Source organism: Polypterus senegalus, chromosome 10, assembly GCF_016835505.1.
Source record: "Polypterus senegalus isolate Bchr_013 chromosome 10, ASM1683550v1, whole genome shotgun sequence".
NCBI classification, from domain to species: Eukaryota; Metazoa; Chordata; class Cladistia; order Polypteriformes; family Polypteridae; genus Polypterus; species Polypterus senegalus.
In genome coordinates this window covers 28438326-28451092 of record NC_053163.1, presented here as the reverse complement: position 1 = coordinate 28451092, position 12767 = coordinate 28438326, and the positions used below count along the sequence as shown (strand labels likewise).

Genomic DNA, 12767 nt, shown 5'->3' with positions numbered 1-12767 from the left:
CACTTTTGTTGATAAATTTTAATTCTTAAATATTGAATATGTCTGTGGGTCAGGAATGCCACTTAATAATGGAAACAATGACCAAATACTGGACATAATGTACTGTACTAGTACACTAACTAAAGCTAAAAATAAATGATACTGCAAAGAGAGTGTAAATGTTGATTCAATTAAATTGGTTTGGATTTAGATAAATACCAAATAAACATCAGGTCAGAAAATTTTCCTCTAACAAAAATGATGCCCCTATTGAATTTATTTCTGCCACTCCCATGATGCTGTGAGGATAAGCTTTGGCTCCTCATTACCCAACCCACCGCAGGGCGCACACACACACACACACACACACTAGGAACAGTTTTAGGATCACCAATGCATCTAACCTGCATGTCTTTGGACTGTGGGAGGGGACTCACGCAGACACGGGGAGAACATGCAAGCCCCACGCAGGGAGGACCCGGGAAGCGAACCCAGGTCTCCTTACTGCAAGGCAGCAGCGCTACCACTGCACCACCGTGCCGCACCATTTAATATTTAAAGTAATGTTTTTTTATTGTCAATTAGCCTCACATAATCTCCCTCCATGCTGATTGAATTTGTACCTGTCCTTTGTCAAATAATACGGATCTAAATCAGTATTGGAAAACCTGCTTTAATATAATATAAGATTAAATGAGATGAGATGATATAATATAATACTAGCTGTGCTACCCATTTAAGCAGGTTTAAATCTAAGTAATCAATGTAGACCTCAGCCTTAACATTTGGAGTGCCTCATCTATTGGAAAGTATTTTAAAATGCATGCAGTAATTAAAAGTGCATTTCATTTTTCATTTCAACAGATGGCACATCTCAAATATTTGTAGCAATAAAATGCTTGGCTTCAAATGTTTGTGATGTGCCATCTGTTTTGAAGGACAAATGCAATGTATATTTCTCTGTTACATGCCATTTGGTATGTGATTCGTAAAAGTAGGGTTAATGTTTGTGGTGCACCATCTGTTGGAGTGCCAGAGACAGACACATAGATACACATACACTTATCCTTTTATTAAAGTGAATAGTAGAATAGCGTAGAAGAGTCCTGTGTCCAATCACAGTATGTGTGGAGTTTGCACATTCTCTATCTTTCTTCGTGTAAAGAATGTTGCTTCACCTGATGGGTATTAAGAGAACGTTTGGAATATACAGCTCAGGTAACATCAGGAAAAAGAGTAGTTTCCATTTGCCAAGAGCAGGTTTTAAAAGGTCCAGACAACTGCCCACATCTTACCAAGCTGAACAGAGCCAAGAGTGCAAGCTCCCATAGTGCAAATGTACAGCAGCCTGCTGGGAATCAAAGGATTATTTTATTTCATTCAGTGCCTTTCTTTCCAAGCACTGTCAAAATAGTTCTTTATCAAGCAATGAACAGGGCTGAAAGAAAAAAGCAAGGGCCCTTTTTCTGTATTACATCAAAACCTTTCTGTTTGTAAAAAGTTGTTTCACATCCATAGGATGAATGGTGTGCTTTTCTTTTTTTAGTTATGAGTAAGACATTGGAAATTTTGTTATTCCAGCATGTTTCCGTTTTACATTTTTGCAGAGCAAGAGGAGAACCTGATTCCATACAGCCTTGTTCGACCCATCCCCGTCAAGTCAAAACGTCCCATCATTTTCTCGCCTTCTCTTCTGTCAAGAGGCTTGATTGAGAGGTTGCTACAGCCAGCACAGTCCGGATTAGAGTTCAACACCTGCCTCCCAGGTACTGTCACTGCTGCTTTTAGTCATTTGCTTATTTATGTGGCTCTTACTGTGACATATAACTAAATATGATCTTGTGTGTATGCTTGAATGATGTGGCGTTTGGGAAGGCAATAGGGCAAAATACTGTCAAAGAAATTGACAAGAACACTTTGCAAACTTTCATTATAGGGCTTCCAAGTTATACATTTCTTTAGAGTAATAATATTATTTTACAAAGCTCATTTCATAATGGTCACCCTACCAAGTACTAATTTTACAGAATGTCAGTAGTAGGGGTGCTGTCTATGCATCCCTGAATTCAGGAAAGACTACACATAGACTACCATAACTAGAATAACAAAGACAAGGAAGGATAACTCAAAAGCAAAATCAAGGGAAAAAACAGTAAATGTGTTAGAACATTAGAACACTCTAGACGAGAACAGGCCATTCAGCCCAACAAAGCTCGCCAGTCCTATCCACTTATTTCCTCCAAGAAAACATCAAGTCGAGTTTTGAAAGTCCTTAACGTCTTACTGTCTACCACACTACTTGGTAGCTTATTCCAAGTGTCTATCGTTCTTTGTGTAAAGAAAAGCTTCCTTATGTTTGTGCGAAATTTACCCTTAACAAGTGTTGGCCTTCTGGGTTTTTACTAACAGGTTAGGCCCCAGTCTATAGCACTCACTTATTTCTAACCAAGACAACACCACTTTCTTTCTGTTATCTATGGCCTTTCTACCTTCTGCTCTTTGAACCTTTTGGCCAGTTGTCCACATGACTCATGTTCAAGAGCCAAAAGGTTAGACTTGCCTGGAAGTCCATCAAGCCACAAGCTCACCAAGTCCGCGCTCCATCTTGCAGAACCTCCTGTCTCTGTAAACTCTGCACACATTATTTATGACAATTCAAGCATAACCCAAGACTCTTGGGCTAATGCTCACAAAAGTCAATAGATATTCTTTGGGTATTTTTGGATTGGAACTCAAAGTTCCATAATGTGCCAGCAATGAAATAGAAAACCATGTCCTTTAACCTTTTAGAGGACACTATAACATTTTTCAAGTACAATGCACCTTTGTCATTTTTCCAATCATATATCACTACACTTTTATATTGAAGACATTTTTCCCCTCATTCATTGGTTAAGAGTACTGTCCTCAATTCAATGGATTTTGGTCGTGCATCATACTAATTTAGTATCATTCTCGATACATACAGTATGGCCTAGTGAAGCTGGAGCTGGGGGGCAGCTCTCACAGGTTAGATCTTATAGTGAGCGCATTTTGGACAATTTTATACAAGATAAATTTGATTGATGAAAAACCTATAGTTGAATTTTGGGATTTTGGTCACATAGATAACTAAAGTGTATTCTATGTATGGCTGAGTTCCACCTTTCCTGCTGTTCCATAGCACCTTTGAAGGGTAAATTCTTTGAAATATTTATGTTATTGAAATGTTATCTGAGTCTTTATCAAGTCTAATCAGTATGGTCCATGGGATTGATATAGGCATGAGATGTGGAAAGTTTGATAAGTTTCTTTTAATTTACATGCAGTGGTGTGAAAAACTATTTGCCCCCTTCCTGATTTCTTATTCTTTTGCATGTTTGTCACACAAAATGTTTCTGATCATCAAACACATTTAACCATTAGTCAAATATAACACAAGTAAACACAAAATGCAGTTTTTAAATGATGGTTTTTATTATTTAGGGAGAAAAAAAATCCAAACCTACATGGCCCTGTGTGAAAAACTAATTGCCCCCTTGTTAAAAAATAACCTAACTGTGGTGTATCAGACCTGAGTTCAATTTCCGTAGCCCCCCCACCAGGCCTGATTATTGCCACACCTGTTTCAATCAAGAAATCACTTAAATAGGAGCTGCCTGACACAGAGAAGTAGACCAAAAGCACCTCAAAAGCTAGACATCATGCCAAGATCCAAAGAAATTCAGGAACAAATGAGAACAGAAGTAACTGAGATCTATCAGTCTGGTAAAGGTTATAAAGCCATTTCTAAAGCTTTGGGACTCCAGCAAACCACAGTGAGAGCCATTATCCACAAATGGCAAAAACATGGAACAGTGGTGAACCTTCCCAGGAGTGGCGGCCGACCAAAATTACCCCAAGAGCGCAGAGACGACTCATCTGAGAGGTCACAAAAGACCCTAGGACAACGTCTAAAGAACTGCAGGCCTCACTTGCCTCAATTAAGGTCAGTGTTCATGACTCCACCATAAGAAAGAGACTGGGCAAAACGGCCTGCATGGCAGATTTCCAAGACGCAAACCACTGTTAAGCAAAAAGAACATTAGGGCTTGTCTCAATTTTGCTAAGAAACATCTCAATGATTGCCAAGACTTTTGGGAAAATACCTTGTGGACTGATGAGACAAAAGTTGAACTTTTGGAAGGCAAATGTCCCGTTACATCTGGCGTAAAAGGAACACAGCATTTCAGAAAAAGAACATCATACCAACAGTAAAATATGATGGTGGTAGTGTGATGGTCTGGGGTTGTTTTGCTGCTTCAGGACCTGGAAGGCTTGCTGTGATAGATAGAACCATGAATTCTACTGTCTACCAAAAAATCCTGAAGGAGAATGTCCGGCCATCTGTTCGTCAACTCAAGCTGAAGCGATCTTGGGTGCTGCAACAGGACAATGACCCAAAACACACCAGCAAATCCACCTCTGAATGGCTGAAGAAAAACAAAATGAAGACTTTGGAGTGGCCTAGTCAAAGTCCTGATCTGAATCCAATTGAGATGCTATGGCATGACCTTAAAAAGGCGGTTCATGCTAGAAAACCCTCAAATAAAGCTGAATTACAACAATTCTGCAAAGATGAGTGGGCCAAAATTCCTCCAGAGCGCTGTAAAAGACTCATCGCAAGTTATCGCAAACGCTTGATTGCAGTTATTGCTGCTAAGGGTGGCCCAACCAGTTATTAGGTTCAGGGGGCAATTACTTTTTCACACAGGGCCATGTAGGTTTGGATTTTTTCTCCTAAATAATAAAACCATCATTTAAAAACTGCATTTTGTGTTTACTTGTGTTATATTTGACTAATGGTTAAATGTGTTTGATGATCAGAAACATTTTGTGTGACAAACATGCAAAAGAATAAGAAATCAGGAAGGGGCAAATAGTTTTTCACACCACTGTATAGGAAAAGAATTGTGCAGCTGGGAAGTTAAATTTGAAGTGTGATTGTTCATAAGATACAACTATGTTGTCTACATAAAGATTTCTAAGTGTCTTAATCCCTAATGGTTTACATAAGTTAAACACTGAGTAGGTCTGAGAAGGTTGATAAAGATGATTATCGTGTCTAGGAGCAACAGAGGAGAACATGTAAAATGTGTTGTAGGTAAAGCAGGGAAGTACTACAAACGGAACGGCCATGTCACTGTTCCAACATGTTAGAGTGATCTTTCAGTTAAGGTTTGTTTCATCACTGCTAACCTGTGTCTCCAAGGTGAGCTATTTTTTGGCTGTGGTCTGACTATCTTGAAGAGACTATCTTGAGAGAAATCTGAATGCTATGATTGGATGATACTCTCAATAAAGCCGATGTCAGATAGTACAACATCTCTAGTCAGAGGGGATATCAAACTTGATGACTACAGTTACTGATCTTGTCACCTGAGTTTGTCAATATACAGGACTAGAAATCACAGTAGATGCCAAATTACATAACTGCATGATGACTTTCCAGCACAGTTTCACATTTCCAAAGTACTGCATCAGCTGATAATTTGTTGCCTGAATGAGCCAATTCCCATGCAAATGGTTTACAGGTATGGTGCAATTAGCTGCAGTCTTACCCTCTTTTTTACTTTCTTGTATACAAAGTATAGGGAAAGTATTGTTATCGTCCAAAGATTCGATGTCAGGATTTTGATGAATCTTTACAAATCTCCCAGACTTTCTCGTTTACATTGTATAGGGAAAGTATTGGAATCCTACAAAAATTCCATTGCGACATTTTGATGACTCTCTACGTTTTCAACCTCTGGTCTGAAAATACCATTTTTGGAATTATGTCTGTGTGTATGTGTGTATGTAAAGACGATAACTTGAGTACGCTTTCATTTATGTCAACCAAATTTTACGTACAAGTATTAGAAACAAAACGTAGATTTCTAGCAACTTTTAAGCTATTTCCATTTACCAGAAGTGGTATTTTACCTTTTATTCATGCAGAGTCTGATTTATTCAACTTTACTTTTGTAATAATTGTTCAATGTATTATTAATTTGATTTGATTTGTTGGTGATGGTTATTTAATGTACATAATATAAATATATAATCATTGTCTTGCGGTTTACTCCTCAAATAACCATCCACATATCCTCGCTTGTGCATTAGCGGCTAAGCGAGTTTCTCTTTCCTTGCCGGTTTCGTTTTGTAGACGTGCTCGCCTCGCTTGTGTATTAGTGGCTAAGCAAGTTTCTCTATCCTCAGTGGTTTTGTTTTGTGGACGTGCTTGCCACACTTGTGTATTAGCGGCTAAGCGAGTTTGTCTTTCCTCGGGGGTCTCACTTTGGCAACGGAGTCTCATTCTTTCAGCTTCCTGCTGTGGCCTCGCACTTCTTTCTTCTTCTGACTCGTTAACTTGGGGTTGCCTTGACATCATTTAAATCTAATTATATATATATATATATATATATATATATGTGTATGTATGTATGTGTGTATATATATATATATATATATATATATATATATATATATATATATATATATATATATATATATATGTATGTATGTATGTATGTATATATGCCTAAAATTAACACAGATTAACACATGGTTTTAAGATTCCAAACTAGAAGGTCATTGGCTTGTTGTGTCACTCACTCACTCACTCAAGACATAAAAACTGGTCTGCATTTGCTGCCATTCCATATCAACTCTTTCCCTAAGCTTAGTTGTATTGTTCATTTAAATTTCTTTTTAATGGTGTTCAAAATTTAAAGAAACTTATGTAAACTTAAATATTGCTTATGCATTACATTAATAGACAGATTAATAAGAATGATCCCAGGGTACTGCCACATTATTTCTGACCCACCTAATATAAAGGAGTAGTACAAATTGTGGGGCTTTGTCTTTAGAATGAATTATTTGTGGACATAGGAAATGTCCTTTATTATGAGGTACAATATTTAACATAAATGTAGAAAATGTAATTTCACAGCGCAGAGCTAATTTAATTTGCCTCTCTATGCGCGGTCAAGTTGATTTTATGGTTACACATCGTAACATTTACACAGCTCCTCGCTCCTGCAGTTAATCTTCTTTAGCTGTTAAAGTGTCACTGTGATGTATTTGAGTGGCAGCTAGAGACCTAGCTAATTAATCCAAAATCTCACTCACGGTCTTTCATGCTGACACCATTTCAGCACAGTGGTCCCTCTGCTTTATCTAAATATGACTTTAACTCAATCGCGTTTCACCCATCTAGACTCTTTAACAAATTTTTAACAGCACGTGGGTCTGCTAGGCTTTTGTTAAGTTTTCTATCGTGAATACAAATAAACCGTTCTGTTACCTTACAGCACTACATTAAGAATTATTAACATACAAGTAGATTTCAGTCCTGTTCCTCAAGCTATTTGTAACTTTTTAAGTTTTTCTTTATGCTGTACATTGTATTTCATGTCAGTGAAAAACCCACAATGAACCTTCAATGATAAGTTATCTGATTAAATGAAATTATGTATACTTGAAAGGCATTGCCTCACTTTTGTGGTAGGGTATAATGTTTAAAGTCGTTGGACCTCTTGACTGCTGCTGGAAAATTCTCTGCCAGGACTGTGATGGAGAAACAGCTTCATTAATCATTAAGAGCATCCAGCTAGCCATCCATTTGGCCTTTCAGTTTCTACACATTCTTACTACTAATCAGTCACAGGGGAAATAGAGCGTAACATGGCAGGATCTTAACTCAACATTGAAGTGTCAATGTTTTCACAAAGACCATGTTGTCAAAAAGCGTATCTTTAAGAAGTGCAGTATAATACCCACTGGCTGATGGGTTCTAGTCAAATTACAGACTGGCTCTTCTTACTTGCTTTTTCAGGTTTTCCTTCACAATCTTGGTCACTCTAAATGTGATTATAATGTATATATTTCATTGAAATGATCCATCATGGTCAGTCTGTCTTCCACTGATTGCTAACATGGACTGTATAAGAACAGAAGAAATTTGGCAAACAAGAGGAGACTATTCAGTCCATCAGACTCATTTGTTTAGTGAATATTTAAGCTGCCCTAATATCTCATCCAGATTTTTCTTAAAGGTTGTCAAGGTTTCTGCTTCAACTCTTCATCTCGGTAGGTTTTTTCCAAGTTCCTGAAGCTTTTTGCATAAAGAAGAGCTTCCTGGCTTCAGTCCTAAATGCACTTTCCCTTAATTTCCACTGATGTCCTCGAGTACCAGCTTCACCCTTAAGCTGAAAGAATTCTTCAGGATCTACTTTTTCGATGCTTTTGAGGAGTTTGGAGACTTTGAGTAGGCCCTCATGTAGTCACCTCTGCTCAAGATTAAACGGGTTTAAATCTGAGTCCGTCTAAGTCCTGGGATGCATTTGGTTGCTATCCTCTGTACAGCTTCAAGGACTTCTATGGCTCTTTTGTAGCATGGTTACCAGAACTGCACTAAATACTCCAGACACTCTCTCATTAGTGCATTGCACTGTATAGTCAAAGCATGATGTCACTCTAATATTTGAGAGATTTTATGATATAACCTAGCATTTTATTTGAGTCTGTAATTGCTTCTGCACATTGCTTACATGATGAAAGTACTGTTTAAACATAAACCCCTAAATCCTTCTTAGAGGATGCTTACAGTAGGACATTGTCTACCATCTTATATTTATAATTAATGTTCTGTTTGCCCAGGAGTGGCGATTTGCATATTCCTACATTAAACTGCATTTTTTCCAAGTGTTTGCACAGTTCTCAAGCTTGTCCAAGTGTTTTAAAAATCTTACTGCTGCCTCCTCAGTGTCTGCCATCTAATTTTAGTGTCATCTCCTGAATTTCACAAGTTTACTTTCTATACTAGTGTCCCTGTCATTAATATACGAGTAAATCAAAAAAATTCAGACGTGATCGCCAGTAGGCTTTGCGCCCTCAGAACCAAGTTACCTGAACTATTCTGTAACATTTCAGTAATTACTTACTGCTCTGATGCTGATCATTCTGATCATAACGTAAGTGAAGAGTTCCTAATTAAGTGCAGAATTACGGTATTTGAGGGTTCCTCTAGAGTGCCTCTTTCTTTTGTACAATTTGGATCAAAACTAATCCGCACATCATCATCTCATAACAGGCTTAAATTTCGAGTTTAGCTCTAGACTGTCCTCAAGAAACTGACACACAGACACAGGTGTAGGGAAGGAGGAGGAGTATAGGAACCTAATCACGGACTTTATTAAATGGTGCGACTCAAACCACTTACTCCTGAACACCAGCAAAACCAAGGAGCTAGTGGTGGATTTTAGGAGACCCAGGCCCCTCATGGACCCCGTGATCATCAGAGGTGACTGTGCAGAGGGTCAGACCTATAAATACCTGGGAGTGCAGCTGGATGATAAATTGGACTGGACTGCCAATACTGATGCTCTGTGTAAGAGAGGACAGAGCCAACAATACTTCCTTAGAAGACTGGCATCCTTCAACATCTGAAATAAGATGCTGCAGATGTTCTATCAGACGGTTGTGGCGAGTGCCCTCTTCTACAAGGTGGTGTGCTGGGGAGGCAGCATAAAGAAGAGGGACGCCTCACACCTGGACAAACTTGTTAAGAAGGCAGGCTCTATTGTAGGCATGGAGCTGGACAGTTTGACATCCGTGGCAAAGCGACGGGCACTGAGCAGGCTCCTGTCAATCATGGAGAATCCACTGAATCCACTAAACAGTATCATCTCCAGTCAAAGCAGCAGCTTCAGCGACAGACTTTTGTCACCGTCCAACTCCACTGAAAGACAGAGGAGATCATTCCTCCCCCACACGATGCGACTTCAATTCCACCCGGGGTTGTAAACGTTAACATTATACAAAGTTATTGTCTGTTTTACCTGCATTTTTATCACTCTTTAATTTAGTATTGTTTATCAGTATGCTGCTGCTGGAGTATGTAAATTTCCCCTTGGGATTAATAAAGTATCTATCTATCTATCTATCTATCTATCTATCTATCTATCTATCTATCTATCTATCTATCTATCTATCTATCTATCTATCTATCTATCTATCTATCTATCTATCTATCTATCTATCTTATGGTGCCTTTCACTCTATCCATCCATCCATTCATCTTTTCGTTATCAGGTGACCCTAAAACTCTGAGATTCACTGAAAACCAGAGATCGAAATTTTTGACAATTCTAAAGCTTTCACTTCTCCCCAACGGAGATGGTAGCTTGTGGTCGGGGAGGGCTCAAAATAATAAGCAATGCTTCATGGGAAGGGAGACAATTGGAAGACACCGTCAGATGTTCGGAGCATTTGTTAGGCCCCACATGAGCACTTAAAGGAAACTGAAAGATGGGGCCAGAGGTCTGTTAGAAAGTTCCTCTCTGTATTGCGTAGTTCTTGAAAACAGCGTCTTCACGGAGAACAAAGTTGGTAATGATGATGAACTTCCAGTCACGTCTCCTCTTATATAGGTCCCACTGTGGAAGGGGTGAGGCCAGGAGGAGCATCATTGTCCGTCACCAAAATCATCTTCCAGTCTGATGGAAACAACACCATTTAGTTAAGGACAGTGTAACAGTCTTATCCCTCCCCATACCTTCCATTTTTGAACTATCTGTGATTTGTGTATGTGACTCAACATATTGTACCTGTATATTTGGCTAAAACAACAAAAAATCAAATGTCATTTTTTCAAATCACATGTCAAAGAGGTTGTGCCCCAATTTTAATCTGACTTTTAAAACTGAGCAATTTACAGAAATATACATAAGAAGAGGGGATGAGATCCGCACCCATCACATGACAAACCACCTCAGGATCCCAAATTAGGACCTGAGTGCAACCGTGCAACAGGTGACACCTCAACACCACACTTTTACGAATAGAACAGGACAGTGTGAGGTTTTTCACAGTGGCTGGAGTGCCAATCCTGCCACTAACTCCCAAGATCTCCCTACAAGCCCTGCTTGCAGGGCTGGATTTAGGTTAACAACATACCCAGGATGGAGCAATTGCAGGGTAAGGGCCTTGCTCAAGGGCACAATGGAGTGGAATCACTTCTGGCATTCATGGGCATTGAACCGGCAACCTTCCAATTGCAAGCACAAATCCCAGGCCTCAGAGCTAGCACTCCGCCACAGGTAAATAAGAGGAGATCACAAAAATGACTGAACAATAGTTTTTGATCCAGTCAGCTCCTGCGTGGTACTACCCCAAAGGACAATTACCAAAAATATAATTTTGTTCCATGGTGCATCTGAATCAATTTATAAAATACTGTAATTAAATTCTACCCCACTTTTTACACATCATACATCTTATCATTCTTTTTGGCGTGAAGGTCATTTGAGCTTTCAACTTTTAATAAGCTGCTTCTGAAAAAAGTTGTACCATATGTGGACAAATGAAAAAGTCACCGTGGTATTTAGCTATTTTAAAACTTGATAATAGACATTAATGGAACTTGAGTTCATTATTTCAACAAATGACTGTTAAAGATAAGTACATTCTAGCCAGACAGAGAACAATGAAAATATTACCCCTCCTCTATAAGCTTGTCGAACGGAATATTCTAGAAGCTGTCCAATAAATGATAGGATATTGACAGCTCATAAAATTTGCATGACAGAAATAACAGAGATTAACATCAGTAATAATTATTTTACAGCAAGAAGTTGCATTGTACTACTAATTGGTAATTATAACTGGTGTCAAATAGACAGTGTCAGTCAGCTGTTATCTTCCTGTTGTGTGTCGAGATAAAGAAAAATTCACTTAAAGCTGAAACTGAAACTAAGACTATGTTTATACAACAATTAAATGTAAATCAGTTATACTTTTTCTCTTTTATGAGGCACAGACTCAATGTTTTTAACACTGTGAACATCTTTAAAGATTCTCTTCCTTTTAGTATGGATGATATTCATAAGCAGCACTTATTCCAATACGGAACCATGCAGCTTAAATTGTAGCCTTTAACCTCCTTGGCATTAACCCCAAGTGTTAACCCAGCTCGGAATTCTATGTAATTTCGGTTAAGCATGAGTCACGTGTAATGACCTGATTTACATTTTTAAGCCCGAATTGAGCTCCAGATGGTATTCTGCTGCCATCTAGTGAATGAAATAACATCATGATACAAAACGTCAGCAATATTTCTATGTTTTTTGCCATTCTAAGATAACTCATCAATATTCATGAGTGGGGTGGAGCCTACAAGTAAAAACACAATGGCAAAAAGCTGTAAAGGCAGTTTTAGGACAAACTAAAACTGAACCATTGCTTGAATTATGAGATAGTGATGACAATGTGAGTTGGACATCAGACGTTGACATGGAAGATGAAACTAATTCATGATATGGCACTGCATGACCATGTGATATGCCCAGTAAATTCAGTCATGTGTAGCTTCAGCATGGTGCAACAATAGATGTGTGACAAAATAATTGTGATTGAGTGCAAGGCAAAACAAGACATTAACCCACCAAACACTGTTCACAATGCTGCAACTGTCAATGTTTGTGTCACATGAAATGTGGAAGTGACTAAGTTTTGCACTGTGGTAGCCTGCAGTAGCACAAGGGGTGCATCATTTGATATTCTATTCTCTCATGTGCAAGCTACAGAACAAAATATAAGAAAGCGTGCAAGGTTTGAAGCATCAAAATTCAGGGTAGCATACAATTGTTGCAAACATGTTCTGTGTAAAATGAAAGGAGACCTATCATTATTAGACCCTTCACAATAGGGACTGGCATAACGATAATGATTACGTCAATTAAATGAATTATTGTTTTAATACATCTCTTTTAGTACAAATACCT

General features: G+C 38.4%; 1 protein-coding gene across 1 annotated transcript in view; it reads left to right on the top strand.

The window, feature by feature from the left end:
- Positions 1–12767, top strand: part of LOC120536985 (caspase recruitment domain-containing protein 10-like) — a 157658-nt gene that overhangs the window by 130273 nt on the left and 14618 nt on the right. The window contains exon 20 of the mRNA XM_039765574.1: positions 1587–1745. Coding sequence (XP_039621508.1) covers positions 1587–1745 — 159 coding nt within the window. The remainder of the gene's footprint in view (positions 1–1586; positions 1746–12767) is intronic.